The 17,404-nt window shown below is 37.8% G+C and overlaps 1 protein-coding gene across 3 annotated transcripts in view; it reads right to left on the reverse strand.

Annotated features, from left to right (window-relative positions):
* Positions 1 to 17,404, reverse strand: part of FHOD3 (formin homology 2 domain containing 3) — a gene marked incomplete at both ends in the record, with an annotated part of 355,589 nt that overhangs the window by 305,136 nt on the left and 33,049 nt on the right. For all 3 annotated transcript variants that reach the window (XM_079533942.1, XM_079533941.1, XM_079533940.1), the window contains one exon: positions 6,986 to 7,050. In XM_079533942.1, the coding sequence (XP_079390068.1) occupies positions 6,986 to 7,050 (65 nt within the window). The remainder of the gene's footprint in view (positions 1 to 6,985; positions 7,051 to 17,404) is intronic.

The following is a 17,404-nucleotide window of genomic DNA, read 5'->3' on the forward strand; positions in this document are numbered from 1 at the left end:
AAAAGCATCCCACTAGCACGCTCCACAGCAGTCCTTTCAGAAGTAAGCCCTTTTAAAATAGGAATTCACTGCTTTAAAGCAGCAACCTATCACTCACGGAAGCTTTATCTGCTCTACAGCTTCTTATTTTGCTACAAAGACTATTTGAAAAATTGCGGTTTACAGGAAATGCACAGAATTCTCTGATATGAAGCAGGAAAATTTCCGAGACCTTCTGAAATCATACAGAACTGGTTCTAAATTTTTTTAGTGAGACTAAGACAGGCAAATAACAGGTTATGAGGAAGTGCTGCAGTTAATCCAACAAAGGAGACTGACCAAAAGCATGCATTAGGAGTACAACAAAGAAGTCTAATGTTTCAGCATAATAGTGTACATTTTTAAGAGCAAAACCATAAGTTTATTTATATGGATAGATTTTCACAAAGCAATCTGTTCAGAGGGCCACAGGATCTTACTTATAGCATCTGTGTTCCATATTCTCAGTAAAGCAAATTTAAATAATCCTAAAAAGCTCAATAAAAGTGTTTTTATCATAGCCTTAGCAGCTCTTTCGTGTTTCACTCAAATTAGAAAAAAGCTGAGCCAGATATCTCCAGTCACATCTGGAAGCAGGCTCCAGTACCATCTGCATTACTCTAACTAGAACTCATGTTATGCCATTAAAAAAAGCCTCTTACAGAAAAATAGACTAGAAAGACTTTGAAATGTCTTTGAAAGCCCGTTTACATCCAATAAACACATTTATTACTGTCTTCACTTAAGCCAGGACTTTAACCAAGTTACAGCAAAAATCATAGGAAGCACGTCAGAAGTAGAGATCCATAACGCAGCACCATTAAATCCAATAATCACCATTTCTTCTGTCCCAATTACACTAAGATATTTGATGAAACAATTTCAGCTCACCTCTCTGTTACCATCAGCGCAAAGAACTGAAAACCACAGCACTTCCGACAAATTCTCAAGGCACCTCTTTTGTCCCCTTTAAATTAATCCAAATCAGTTGTGCATTTTGCAGAACTGCTAATGCTCCCCACATGTTCTCTCTCAAACTGAAAGTTCTCTGTTACGAATGCCTCACATTGAACAGAAAACTGTAAGAAGTCCTTCAAACGACCCAAAGTGCCTTTCTTTCTTTAAACTTCCATTTGAGCATATAAATCCAACCTGTCCAAATGAAGAGCTCAAATGAAAAACCTAATGCCACAATTAAGCTTCCTTTAAGAAAGTGTTCTAAATAGACTTTGCATATTTGGAAATTTGTGGGAAAAAAAAAAGTTACATCAGGTTCAATAAGCTACACTCTTAAAACATTAGAAAATTCTGCAGCATCTTCTACAGGATTATTCTAGCTACCCCAGGATTTTGAGAGGCAACTACAGGAGTTTCACAGTCTCCACAGCTTTGAGAACTCTTTGCCAGCACACACATACAAATATATCGTCTGCCGTACCTGTAGAAAGAAGCATCTGCATGGTATAGTATCAGTAAGATGGGGTGTAGGCACAAGCTTAACTTTGGTCTCAGGGAATGAGGTACAATAGTTTCGCACATTTTCTTAACCAGAATCAGTGTCTCTTCTACACTTCTGTACAGTACTTATGAAAACCATGTTTTTGCACCAGTTCTGCGTATCTTCCCTGTAACAAAGAGCCAGACACAGTTACTGACTTGAGCCATGATTCTGTCTTAGAGAAAGCACTGCAGTTCCACTGGGAAGGCACTTGCAGCTCAAGCTCTTGGAGGAAAAGGGCATAGAGAAGGTTCAACATACGAAAGGATAGTCACAGGACGTATCTGCTGTAACGCATAAATCCACATAATAGAAAACAGAAGGGAAAACTGTACATTGAAAAAAGGTTCAGAGGCATATTTCAGCTATTAAAGGACAAATAAAAACAGCTGGTTTCCACTGCAGTTACAGCTAGCTTATGGCTTCCCTCAGGTATCACAGGACAAAAAGAGCTCAGAGATATTTATGATTCCATTCCACAAGAGATAATGAGAATAAGATTATGTCAAAAAAAGGTAACCCAAAGAGTTGTGTGAAAAGGATAGATTATTGGTGCTAACCTTGCTGGATAAAGCAGACGCTCCAAAAACAGTGGCTGGTCATGCAGAGCAGTAGCTGCTTTTGTTAGACCACATACTTAGAAAATAATATATGGCCAAGAACTCATGGAAGAACTCAGGAAGGGCAGGCATGCTCTAGCTCTATCATGTTCCAGCAAATCTCAAAGTGCCTATGTACTAAAGCCAACAGAATGGGTGTACAAAACTGTTTGCAAAGACAAATAACATAGATAGATTATACATTCAGATTGAGCAGAGGCTTGACACCAGTACCTGGGGGTACTGATGGATGGGAAGCTGGACACAAGCCATCAGTGCCCACCCTCCCAGCCCAGAAAGCCAACTATATCCTGGGCTGCATCAAAAGCAGCATGGTCAGCAGGGTGAAGGAGGTGATCCTGCCCCTCTACTCTGTGCTAGTGAGGCCTCACCTTGAAGAGCTGTGTCCAGATGTGGATTACTCACTAGAGAAAAAAAACACAGATCTGCTGGAGCACATCCATGTCAGGACCACAGAAATGATCCACAAAATGGGAACACCTCACCTATGTGGACAGGCTGAGAGAGCTGGGACTGTTCAGCCTGGAGAAGGCTCCAAGTTGATGATAGCAGCCTTTCAGTATCTAAAGGGGAGCTACAGGAAAGAAGGGGACAGACTCTTTAGCAGGGTCTCTAGCAACAGAACAACGGGAAATGGTTTCAGGCTCGAAGAGGGTAGATTTAGGTTAGATATAAGGAAAAAAAGTATTTTACAGCGAGGGTGGTAAGGCACTGGCACAGGCTGCCCAGAGATGTGGTTGATGCCCTATCCCTGTAGACTTTCAAGGTGAGGCTGGATCAGGCACTGGGCAGCCTGATCAAGCTGTGCTGTCCCTGTTCACCGCAGAGGAGTTGAATTAATGGCCTTCAGAGGCCCCTTCCAACTCTAAAGATTCTATAATTCTATTATATGATTTAATAAAAATCTTGCAGTATTTGCACATTGTTTAGGCACATACCTTGTTCAAGTAAAACACTTGATCTATCTATACAAATCTATATAGAGTATCTATACAAATTGTTATTTTTATCAAAAGATACAAGCAAGACTTTGCATAAAGACAGGCAGAAGTTATGACCATAGAAAAATAATTTTATAATACAAAAAAACACTGCAAGTGGAACTGAGGTTTTTTCCGCTTTTTCTAATAATAAATTGATAGGAAGAAAGATCTAATAGACCCTGCAATATCTGCTCTTCTTCCAAGCTACAGTACTCTGACTGATCCCTGGCCAGTAAACATATCCAGTATGACATAAAGCATCATTGCTGTCATTCTTCTTGTATCACATTGTATTAACACCTAAAGCTCACAATTTTATTTTTTTTTCCAGAACAATTCCAAGCCCTTGTCATGGGTCTCAGACCAAACCTCCTCCTCAATTCTGATAGTAACACACTTGATGATTCACAGACAAAGGCATTAATATTTTAAAACAAGACATGGCACTCTTTTGGGCTACATACTGCACACAGAACAAATGGTGCTGCCTTCTTCAGGACTCCCCAGGATTTTGAGAGGCAACTGAGACACAATGGCCAGACAAGTGAAGCACAATCAGCAAGGCAGTAGTAGCAGCTACAGCAAGCAGAGCTGTCCAAACAGCCACACAGTAGAGAGCAGAGCTTCATCTTCACAGGAGCTTTAAAACTACCCTGTCAAAGAGTTACTCTGACTCAAGCCTTCAATTAAGTTTCAGGTGCAAAAGTTTTTGGCACTGTAGTGTTCTCACTTCAGACCTGCATCCTCATTTACAGTGGATGTTAAGGCTTCATCTAGCTCTGTAATTGTTAAATACCTACAAATTAAATTTATTAACAGTAAGGCACAGCTAAGTGTCTTAAATAAACAAAGAAAGTCATGTAGCTGCCAAAAAAAAACAGAAAGACTTTTCCCCATAGAGTATTAACTCACAATAAATGTAACTAGAATAATAGAATAAAAGGCTAAAGTTGACAAATCTTAAAACAGCAATTTACAGTATGCAGTATAAGAATTGTTCTTCCTTAACTAAGGACCCTGAACATCAACAGGTGCAAGAGTACCTCTATAGTTTTCAATTAGTTAGATAACACAAAACTGTTTTTGCCAAATCCTTTCACGTGAAAGACGACTATAAATATCAGTATAGGAACGCTCAAATCTTATTCCTGAAAATATTCTTAAATTAGCACTGGCATTTTAATCAGGATCAAGGCAAAACAGAATAAGTGGAGTTATGAAAATTTATTCCTTGGTGCTGAAAGTCCTTAGGCTGGGCATATAATACAAACTCAACTTGAGACAAATATACATATATGTGTGTGTGTGTATATATATATGTGTATATATATATATCTCAATGGATTAAATTAAGCTGAAATGCTCTGGAGTTGAATGGTACGCAATACAGCAGAAAATAGTATTCCCAACAACTTTCACACTCAGGTTGTTATGCTCTATTCCTTCCTCGCACTGCTAAAAACAAAGCAGAACAGAAAACCCCACAACACTTCCATACACTACAGATTCAACCTGAAACTTGCAAAAACTCAAGTCTTAGTAAATACCGGCCTGCAGTTAATACATCCTCTGAAACTGAAGTCCGAAAGAATTCCCTAGAGAAGTGAATCCATTAATGCTCCACTTGGACATTAGAACACAAAACACTTGTGTACCTCCCACAATCTAGAGCTATAATACACTAGAGAGATGAAAATGCATTGGTACAACTTCCAAATGGGAGCTTTAATGACACAAAAACTATTTCTCTAAAGCAAAGTAAAGCCTTTAAAGCAAAAATGACAAGCAGCTCTGAGGCAAGGGTGCTACAGGACAAGCTACGACTTCTCAGAAAGCAGCCCTAGCTAGCCAGTGTTGACACTGCAAAGGCAGCAATATTTCTAAACAATGCTTTCCAGGGATATTGTGAGGACAATCATAATTCCAATACAGATGGGCAGAAGGGAAACAGTCAAAGCAAGATGTTTTTATTACACTTAACAGTCTCAGTTACCTCTAGCTCCTGACTTCTGGTCCACATGTAACACGTAAGTATTAGTACTGAAAGTTAAATATATTTCAAAAAAGATTTAACAGGCAACAGATGTGAAAGTACATGCAAAAGGAAGCAAAGTACCCACTGTCAGTGAAACAATCCTCCTATTCCATGAGAGCTCTGATGGACAGGCACAGTTCATCACGAGGTTAGTATTAAAAACAGCAGAGGGTTTCTGACTGCTTCAATCAATCTCACACCAAAAAAATAAGACATCTGGTACGTAAAAATGCAAAAGAAGAGGAGAGAAAACCTACAAGCTACAGGTTGAATCAAAAATTTAGCCTAGAAATGAAAACTTCAGCAGAGGATAGAAATTAGAAACAGATCTTGCACTTGACTTGGCTTTTTTTGGCTGTAATGAACCAAGCCAAAAAAAAACCATACAAACACCCTTCAGTTCCAGAAGGCTGAATCTGGACTTGAGCTTCACAGCCTGGCTCCTATGCATTCAGCTCTAAAAGCATCACTGCTGCCAGAGTACAACAGCACCTGACAGAAATATGCTTTCGTACAGGAACAACTACAATACATACACAGTAATAAGCCTAATTGCCCCCAGTGAGTTCACATGCAAACAGATTAAAACAAAGCAACCACACATGGAATCTCAAAACCCTGTGCTGACTCCTGCACTCCAGGAAGGAATAAAACATGAAAAATGTTTTTCAAAACCTCAATTCAGGACACTGCATTGGTCTGTTTTGCTAAAGACATTCCTAGATCCAACAAGAACAAGTTTCCCTAAAACATTTGTAATTTCATTCATATTTATAAAATCATCCCAGAGTCTGCACTGTTTCTCCTCTAATACTTAACACGTAGGCTTGTTCAAATCAAATGTAGTAAAAGAGAATCTGTTCCTGCATGATGCAGCCTAAAGTTCGCACTCAATGGGAGGTATTTGAGGAATTCTGTAGGTTGCTTTTGCTCAATTCAAATTCCCATAAAGGCCATTTCATAATACTTCCTGGGGGCAGGAAAAGAAGTTCTGTAGTATTTAAAGTCTGAATCTTCTGACAACAGCAGTACTGTGGAAATAAATTGAAGTCGAAGTTCCACGTTAAGAAAAGTGACTATATTCCAACCCTTAGCTGAGAATTAATGAAGCAAGACCAAACAAGGTAAACAATTAGGGCACTGAATCTGCTACATAAGTGCTGAGAAAAGCAAGCAACAATAGCACTCATAATAAATTAGCTGCCCATAGCATCTCTCATAACATTACCTGAATGTTAACATTAACTTTAGACTAACATTGAGTCTACAGAACACAGGAGAACATTAGTCCTATCACAGCACAACCGCCTCTGTTCCTGCAATCCTAAAGCTCATATAACACATACTATTCCTTCAAGCTTTTCCTTGTGAGAGCAGTGTTTTAAGAAGGATTCTTCCAAGACACCAACACTATGATGATGGCATCAAGTGGCCAAGATCCACAATACCCGAAGTAATAAACAGTTCATGCTATTAAAATGCTGTAGCTAGTTGTCTGTCAACAACACTTCATATTTCCTTCACAGTTCAGAATATAATCCTCTTTAGGGACATACAAAGACAGCAGAACAACAGATAATCCAAGATTCTTCAGAGCACCCACAACCATCACACTTAACTGTCAAATGCTATGCATCTCTGATCTCTTTAACATTCTTAAAGGGTAACCTATATAACAACTTTAGCAAGCAGCAAAGACAAAAAAAAAAAAAAATAGATTTTGTAGCACACTATGAACACTGCAAAGCTGATACATATTTCCTAGATTTGCTTCCCAAGAGATCATTTCATTTATTCCTTCTCTTTTTTAGTCATGTAGAACTTCACTTACCAATACAGGCATGGACTCTCACTGACAGCTGGGTCCTCAGAATTATGCTGTGCTTCTTGCCCCTCCTAGAAAGAAAAAAAAAATAATAAAAAAAATGTATGAAACCAATAAAGAAACTCACATTTACTTGAGCTTGGGGGGGAGGGGGGAAGAGGGGTTAGGATGAGAGGCAGTATTGTGGATTTGTCTTTTTTCTTACAATGTAAGTCTAATTTAATTGGCAATAAATTATTTTTCCATAAGCCTGTTTTGTCCTTACAGTTATTGGTACATCATAAAAAAAAAAAACACACAAAACCACCAAAACACTGCAAACAAAATGCTCTTTCATCTTGTATTTTCTCCATCCTGTTGGGACAGGAACTGTGGCTAGGTGGGCATCTGGAAATCACAACAAGGTCAACCCCTCACAAGGATTCTCTGTAAATCCGTAATTTAAGAAATACCCAGTGATGACACAATTTAATTTTCACAGAAATACTTTAAAACTAGACTTAGTCAAATATGAAAAGAAAATTCAATACCAAGGCAGAAGTTGCTTATGCTTTCACATAATAGTTATGAGCAAATTTTTCAAGGCCATAATGCATATTCTGGACTGCTGTGAACAAGTGCAGATAGCTGGTCAAAGGAGGCAGTTCTACCACAAGTTCACCCTTGTGAGACTCCACTTGCGGTACTGCACTCAGCTCTGAGGCCCCCAATATAAGAAGGACCTGTTGGAGCAGGTCCAGAGGAGGCCACAAAGTTTATCAGATCTGTGGATATCTCATCCCTTGAAGACAAGACGATCTAATGTAGTGGTTGGCAACTCAGCCAACAGTGAGGAGTAGAAATCAGATGAACTTCAAGGTCCCCTCTATTCCAAATCATCATATAGTTCTATGATACAGATAGATGTACTTTTCATGCCGCAAAACAAAACTGAGTTCTCTTTTACTGTTTCAATTTCATCTTGGTCATGAACAAAATGATTATCTTAATAAGCTGCTACACTCCTCATCTGTTTTCCTCATGAGTTACTATTAGTTGTATTATTTCAATCTAGAAAAGAGCACCATTATTTATTTCTAGGAACTAGTCAGCTGGCATCAAGTCATAGGCAGCACCTTGCTTCTCCACCCAAACCTGCTCACATGATGGAATACGGGAGAGCAAGGAAACCCAGAAGTATTTTCCACTTTTACAACAGTACATTTTCCCTCTTCCCTGTGAAACTAAAGACATAATTCATTGTGGGAAAACTTGCCAGAAGTGAAACTATTATTAGAACAAACTCAGATGCAGCTTTGAGTTATATTAACCCTGGACTCAACACTCCACAGAAGTCAGAGGCAAATTAAGAAACAGCACAGTCTTCCTCCGCTATGTGCTTTGAGAATGCTGAGATTTCAAGGTTCACCTTTTGCACCTTTTCAAGGTTCAACCATTCTGATGTCCATCAGAATTTCCCTATCTGTAACTTAATCAGAACAAAATCATCACTTTCCAGATAATAATACAGTTTCCCCCCTCCCCTCCCACCCTTTATTTCTCATTACTTCTATATCCCCTGTCCAGCATCAGATTTACTCCAGAAAACTGCTTTTCTTCAACCACCCTTTCTTGATGGATCTGCCTCACTCTGGCATATCTCATCTTCAAAGGCATACAGCAAAGGTTAAAAAAAAAAAAAAAAAAAAAAAAAAAAAAAAAAGGAGTTTGAGGTGCTGTGACTCTTTACATACATTCCTCATTCATGTTACTTCTGAATCTTCTGGAAATGGGGAATAGTTTTGACAAGGTCTTTGGCTCAGATGTACTTCCATGAAAACATCTTCAGCTACCAAGTTGCAGTTATATCTACCCAGTTAGTTACAAGACAAGGAATGAGCAAACCAATACAGCACGCAATCAGTAGAACTGCTAACAACTTCATGTGCTCTCAAGGATTCAAAGCTGTTGGAAATCTAAAATACCAACCTCAAAGGTAACATCTCACATGAAGGCCCCAAGACAGCTGTGCAACTAAATTTCTTACACATGCCAGTTTCAAATGCATAAGTAAGCCCAGTGACCTTAACAGAAATTACAAGCTATTTATAAGCTTCAGGACATGTTTCTTTGAGCAAGGAAAACCAATTTCAACCACAGTAAGCATGTAGAATCTTCATTTCCTGGCAATAATTCATTTTACTAAAAATTTAATGCAAAAAGAGGGGGGTGAAGGGGTGGATGGGAGAGAATCAGTTTACTACATAGAAATAAAGCAAATAAAATCTAATTTCAGACAAGCATCATTGAAATCCCAACTGAAATTCCATTCTCCAGAAATAATGGTGAAACCATGGTAAAGTTGAGAAACTCAATCAGGAAGAAGTTGATGAAGAAAAAAGAAAACTCAGGTTTCAAGGATGTTGAGACTACAAAATACAAAAGAGATTCCAGCAGTCAGGCTGTGCCAGAAACAAAACAGCATGAGGGAAATAAGGAAGAGTCCTTTAGTTTGGCATGAATCTTTCAATCCAGCCATTAAGTCTACCATAAATTTCTATTAAGGGACAAGAAAATTTGAAGCAATACAAGTCATACTTCAAAAATTTCCTCTCACAACAGTTGAGTAAATCCTCTTGCGTACCACAACTCTACCCACTGATCTCAAACCAAAGTAAAGCTCATTTGCAATGTTGTCACTTTTACTGCCTACTGTTCTTTATGTTAATGCATAGGCTGCCCTATCAAAATCAAATGCTGAGGGATTTGAGGTTGACAAGTGCAACACAATCCTTTCTCCAGGAAGTTTCACCAAACAGTAAATAACACAGGAAGAAAGAGAACTGAACAAGTCTATAGCTGCAGTAACTTACACATATAAATTAGTATCAGGTTCCTGAAAACTAAGTTACAATAAGGTAGCAGAATATATGAGTTTTCAACTGGATTCATTATTGCTATTAGGTTAATTACAGAAGTAGATTTTCTGGTTTGGGGGTTTTCTTGTTTTGTTTGTTTTGTTTCTTTTTTTTTTTTTTTTACTTAGGAAGTGGCAGTTCCTCCAAATCTCAAGTTGACTCTCTCTCTTAAAGCAGATTCTAGAAGATTCAATTCAAACTGAAAACTGTAGCAAAGGGATTCCGAGTCCAGAAGTCCACAGTATCGACCTCATCTTTCCCACTGCTCTATTAATTGCGAAGGGAATAACAACTTATATCCTTCCACCTCACATCCATGCTTCTCCATCCTGCTTCAGAGTACTGCTGCAAAGAGCAGTTGGTTCATGTCTGCAGACTGTTTAACTTCTGAAACACTATACATAAAACTATACATTAGAGCTTACCCTCTTCAGGTTCAACAAACAAAAGAGAAAGGCAAAAAAAAAACAGAAAACGGGTACCGACAAACACTACTGTCATCTTGCTTCTTAATCAATTTCAGTTGTTATTATACAGTAAAATTTTCTACACTCCAGCATTCAAACCTTCATGGCCATGATCAGTCTTTCACATTATACAGGTTTAGTATCATGTAAATTCCTCACAGCAAGGCCAACTCTGAATCAGACAGTATCAGATAAACCAGACACCAGTTTATATTGTCCAAGCCTCTGCTGAAATATCAGATGTTATCTTCATCATCCTTCATGAACACAAGCAAAGCAAGCACAAAACATTACTGGACAGCGCTAACTACTGCTACGAATGTTACCACTTCACCCTAAAAATGGCATTAGGCTGGATAAAAACTAACCTCAATTTAGTAACTGAGTAAATCTTCCAATAATAAACACTGAAAATGCTTTAAGATTTGGCCAGCATGTAAAGCCAGCTTAACTTGACAACCTACCCTGTAAGAGTTCTGCATCTGCTACCTACATTATGCCTGACATAGTGATCCAAATGTTATGAAAACCTACCTAACACAGACACTGCTTTTAATGGAAAGCTTTCAAAGCACACATGTGTAACACATGCTTCATATTTTCTGACAGCTTCTCATTGCACTCAGGTTTCTTAGTATATCATCAATCTCCTCCAATGGTCATGTCCATGTTTTTCAAGAGAAGTAACTTAATGAGAACAGTTTCCAACAAGAATCCCTAAGCTCAATGAGCCACTGATTACTCAGAGAAGAGGTTGAACAACAGCACACTATCAGAGACAAAGGTGTGGCAACAGACTTTCTCTAATGTATGTTACCTATGCAACTACCTTTCACATTTTTATTTCAGCACCTATGCATGTCCATCTTCAGTTGCACACATCTTTCAGATACTCAAGAACGCTTCTGCAATGGGGTATTACTTCACATTCAGTTGCTTCATAGTTTAAGTTATTCAACATCAGTGGAAAACAAACTATTCCTTGTTGAGTGCACAAGAGATGGATTTTTTTTTCAGGAGTTCAAACACTCACATTTATCAGGCTTTCCGTAAAAAAACAGATAGGCAAGCCGGCTCATACACAATAAGCAAAGTGTTTCTTAATCTACCATAGTCAGACAGCATAAACCCTAGGTTCTGATTTCAAAGCTGTGAAGTATAGTTTGACTGCAGTTTCAGTAAGATAGGCTTCTCTATTCTATTGTAGATTTAAGAGATGGGGAAAAAAAAAGAATTCTGAAACATTAAAAAATGTTGCATAAAAGCTAAGTCTTCTGGAGAGAGCAAACATGCACAGAGAGAAATTAATAATCTCTTGAAAGTTACCACCAAGTTATATCTAAATAAATAACCTTTCTGAGGTTCTTCACAAATTGCCATTCAACAATCCAAGTGCCACGTTCCAGTTCACATTATTCTTGTTAAATAACAAAAGAGCTCAAGACAAAACCAGCAAAAGCAAGTTCGAATGCTGAAATTCAATTCCAAATACTCTACAAATGGATGACAACATTAACAGCTCTCTCTGGCACAGCATGCACTTGGAGGCAAACACACAAATTTCATCTTTAAATGACTTCAAAGGATTTTCTGTCCCTATCTCACTTTTTCCACCTCACAATCTTGAGTGAAGTCATAATGCATCTGCAGCCTGTTATTGCAAGTCACCTCGTCATTTCACAGAGGTTTTACTCAGAGCATTTCTAGACAATAACATATTGACTAAAACAACAATCATTGGACAAGAGCAGACAAAAATAAGTAGAAAGATAATGCACGTTCATATTTTGCTTTAAAAAAATCTAATTTGACTAATTCACATATAAATCTCAATCACACAGCATATACTCAAAAAAAATTTGGCAGGGAAGATGTTGCAGATAGCAGTGTACACAACAGTATGCAATGGAACAAAGTATGTTGATGCTTGTGCCCACTTTTTCCTTTCCCCCACAAATTGTTGCAATATTGTTCTGTATTGTTCTGTATTTTCCAACGTGAATTTAAACAGTGAACTGTTTCATTACCTATTAAAAACCTATACATCAATCAAGAAAGATCTTGCAATGCCAGCAAAAGGAAAAAAATCACAGTTTTTCACAGGCTCACCAACTGCATAACTGTACCAGTAAGGACTACACACTGTCAATACAAGGTGTCATGTTTTATACCCACCTGCTCTTTACAAGCTCAATACATAATAATAACAATGCAGATAGATCTTTCCCTCCCTCCCCCCCTTTCCCTTTTAAAATGGAAGAATTCCCTTTTAGAATGGAAATGAAGGACAAAGTGGAAGAAAACTAGAAACTCAAAAGAGTCAAGTAAAACCTTAAAGAGAATCAACAAGTATGCTTCATAATCTACTGTAATAATGCATGTTAATGCTTACTAATATATTCTGAGCAAATACTAATGAAGTTCTGGGTGGAGTTTTCTGCTTAACTCACCAGAAAGCAATGATCTTTTTCCTACAAAAACATGAATCACCTTCACATACTATGAAAATGCAGCAAGCTTAAATGGTGGAAAATCTGTTGCATTTTTTTCTTTTTAGAAATTTCTGTGCAGACGTATTTCAGAAACTGGAATATCCTCACTCCTTCCCCTCCTTTCTGAATCATCATGATGGCTATTTCTGTTTTAAATGGCTTATTTTCCATGCATCAAACCAAACATTTTAAGGGCCTTTGGAAGTTATTAAGGACTGCCTATTGCCTTCATGGTCTAAATGACCATTTATCAAGAGGCTGTCCCTGTTCGTGCACAAACCTGTGTGCCCCCCTTCCATTCCCAAAAGCTAATCAAGACTTTGACCCTCATATACTTGTTTCAGCAGCAAGTTTAGCTGGTCACATTGTGAAACAGCGATGGCATTTACAAGTCAAAAATCTTTATTTTTGCAAGAAGAAAATTTTTAATTAGCAAACAGTAAAGAAAATTGCATTAGAAGCACTGTTGTAGTGATTTAACTGTTTGTGGAGAATAAAAAAGGCTTATTTCCTCACTTTTTGTCAACTTTGCATCATGTTCTTCAGCAAAAATAACACAACTTGACCAACACTGTTCAAGCCTTCAGTTATGTACTTCCCATTCATACTAGTAGCACTTGCTGGCTACAAATTTTTCCCAGGCATCTTTAGACTAAGTAACATCCAGTCATTGGCTTTGATACAACCTGCACTGTAATGCTGACGTTGCATTTGGATTTTGATTAAATCCCCTTTTCATTTAGAGCAACAGATGTCTTGAAACAATCAGGATTTTTGAATAAGAAATCAGAAAAACCAGCCATGAATGTTGGGACAAAGTGGCAAGGAGCAAAGTAAAACAAAAATCTCCTGCAGCTGGATCAGCTGGCACTTCAGGCAAAGAGCTCCTTTGGTGCTTCTGACAACAACAGGATCTAGCTTAACCAGACAGTTACATTTGGTCCTCAGAATGCACTTAGTTTAACCAGAATCAGCTACAACCATTTTAAAACTGTACTACTTTGCAGAAGGACATGGATACATGTACGCAAATGCATGTACTTACAAATTCTACCTTGAATGATAGATTCACTTCTTTGGTTTTATTGTCTGCTCTTTAGAAGTTTTCTACTTTCATATTTGGCAAGAGTTATTTCATAATATGACACACAAGATCTTAAACAGCATTTTGCCTTCAGGCCAAATCTTATTTCCCCATATTAATCTAATTTAGAAAATAGGCTGTATTTATTGCTGGGCCACTAATGGTTTCATTCAAAGGAACAATTACTGAGCAGTAAACATGAAAAAGCAAATTAATATTTTGTTGTGCTGTTATGGTCTTAATCCTGGTAGAAATCACAACTTGCACAGCTTCATTACAGAAGACTGGGCTAGTCCCAGACTTGCAGTGGTTTAAGCTGTTAGCTCACCACTGCAAGTTAAATTCAAGACTATTAGTATTTGTTTTTTAATCAGAAGCAGATTATTACCTTAGTTTAATCAGTGGTAAAAGAAATAAGAAAAGAAAAACCACACACCAATTGCACAGACAGATGAACTCTCATGGTATAAATGAGAGCGTGAACTTGCTTATACAAACCTACTTTTTATTTACCGTAGTGTAAAAGCAAGGACATAAACTGTTGCATAGAATAGGAGACATAGCAAGTTCACAGCTTTTACTAATTAGTCAGCACAAGCTTGTTTGGCTGTCAGTACGTTCTGAGCAAAGATGCCAGTCAGTTGCAGCAGCAGACAGTGGGTATACAACATTTTACTGAAGGCTGTTGTTCTAAGTTGGGATCCTCAGAATCCTCACATTTATCCTTATTGTCACAGCAGGCGTCAACCTCTGAGCTGCTCTACAGCCCTTCCTGGCAGCCCTACTAGCAGATGATCTGTTTACTGAGAAAGGAAAGGATTTCCTCCACACACAGTTAAGAGAAACATTTCCAAGCCTTGAGAGCTGCTCACTTCATAACCTCCTCATCAGTGAGGATGGCAGAGTGCAAATGCAGCCATTAGAGGACTTTGACAATAAAGCAAACTGTTCTCAAATAGAACAGCTGGCACCAGTTGTTTTCACAAGCTGCTTTTATTTAAGTTTCCACCTTAAAATATTGGGCTCCTCAGCTATGTGTGTATATGTAAATCTAAATACCAAATTAAACTTTTAGAAAGTGTTGACCTAGGAACAGCTGTAAGAAACACATTTTTTGCATCAGTGCTTCACACAGTATACAACAGTCTGGGAAAGAGCTAAGCACAATAGTATTTTAGCAATACTTTTACAGTTGAACAATTTTTGAACAAAAATGCTACAAAAAAGCACATTTGTGTATTTTGTGTACTTATGTACTACAAACCACATATTTACCAGTGGTGATAACAGAAAAAGAGCAGATCTTTTAACTGTTTCCAAAAAGCACTATAGGTTAATTCCCCCTACAGCACAGCTGTGAGTAAACTTTGGCTAAAGTAGGAGACATAGCTGATTCAATACTGACAATCATAAGCTCTAAAATCATGAGTCAAGCTCTCTCAAAACAAACAAAAAACCCAAGCTATCAGACAAAAGCAGACTGCAGAGCACTTCTAGTGCTTCCAGTGATTGCCTGTTATGAGAAAAAAAAAAAGAAACACCTACAGTTCCATCTACATATTAATTGTAACATTCCATCTCATTTATTCAAATTGATAAACAAGCAATCTTAGGACTACAGTAAGACTTTAAAAAGTTACTCAAAGTTCTGAAAACACTGGTAGGAACAGCTACTGCTCTGTAACTTTAGGAAGAAAGAGAGCAAAAAAGCCCAAACTTATATATCCAGAAAAACAGTTTAATAAGACTGAAAACTTTATGGCAATTTCTTACGCAACAGTAAAGTTTCAGCTTTACTGACTGAGTGAACAGTCAGTTTTTACCTCATACATCACAGACTGGAATCCTGTTGCCCTATAGTAAGTCCTATATTTTCTATAACTTACTGTAACCTCTCAGCTGAATAGATCTGGTCTCTAATCAAGGAGCATAATTAACAGTAGAGGGGTCACTTGGGGAAATCCCTTGAGCACACCAGGCTATTCAAAGTCTATGAGAGGTGGGATCAAATACTGTCATTTGAGTCACTTTGTTAGTCAGCACCATGCAGTACTGAGTTCCTACAGATTTCTGAACCTCTGCTTTCCTTGCAGCTGCATGTTACATGATACATGAAGAACACCTTAAGCAAAATACAAGATACTTCCATACTCCACCTGCTCTAGATACTCATCAGCTTAATTAAACTTTCAGCCCTCTCAGTAAAGAGCAGATTTTCTTGATAGTATTTTAAATTGAAAATATTTCTTTTATGCAAGCATTTATTGCAATCATCCACTAGTGTTTTGAGATTCAGCATTTCAGAGGAATGTCTAAGCATCAAAAAATGTATCAAAACTCAGATGATCAAATGCATTTTTCTAAACGTAAATAAACCATTACAATGCGCTATTTCATTCCCTGCAGTTTGCAACAACACCATGACAAACTTCCACAGGAACCTCCCTTATTTTTCTTATTTGAGCTGAGAAACTGTACAGAAGACAACAGAAGAGGACTCTTCCATCAGTATGCTAGTAAAAATACACTGTCCAAAATAATACAAAATGAGTGGACAATCTGCTAGTTTGCTCTATGGCTTCACAAAACAAGTCACATCATTTCTGTTAGACAAAAGTTAAGTCTATCTTCAAGTGCATCCCCAATTTCTTCCTGTTAAAAAGTGACAGATTTCCTTTTCACAGCTATGTTAACTGTAACGGCTAAGCAGGTAAGAAGATACGTTACACTGAGGTTCAACTAGTCGAATCAGTTTGAGCCAAGGAGTCTAAAAGGAGATGTAGAAATAAAAAAACAACAGTAAAATGATTTGTCAGAAGTACTTCAAAACAATCTTCCTGCTAAACAGAGGTCTTAAAAACATTCCCTGAGGAAAACCCCGTTGCTTGCAGCATGCTATCTGAAAGAGCTTTTGTATTCTGTGATTTAGGACCGTGTTACTTTGTGTGTTACCATTCGTGTCTGTTAAGACATGCCCATAAAAATTTGGACAATTATACATTAATTTAAATACATACACTTCTTGAGAGTACTTGCTCATTCTAAAAGATCACAAGTAAACCGAGTAAAAGATCATTATCTATTTCAGGCACCTTAAAGAAACAGAGCTGATTCTGCCTACCTCCACATTACCTCCTTACACAATTAGGGAGCCACAAAATAACTTGCAGTATAAATTTAAAAAAAAAATACAAATACATGCCAAACTTGGAAAGCAAGGAGGTTACCAATTGCTCTAATTGACTTTGTCCCCCAGCTTGGCCACACTGCTGTTCATCCTCACTATCCCAAGCAAAAGTTGTTTAGAAATGATTTTATGTAGTCCCATAGCTAAGTACCTAAAGTTGTGAACTCAACAAAAGAGTCCTATTCCAGCCTGCATTTTGCTCAAAGTTAGTCCCACAGACTAAAAGTAGCTTGCCTTTGTGTTGGGTTTTCTTCTTCCTTAAATACAAGTTTCGATTCTCCTGCAGTGAGGAGGAACT

Source organism: Tetrao urogallus, assembly GCF_951394365.1.
Source record: "Tetrao urogallus genome assembly, chromosome: 3".
Taxonomy (NCBI): Eukaryota; Metazoa; Chordata; class Aves; order Galliformes; family Phasianidae; genus Tetrao; species Tetrao urogallus.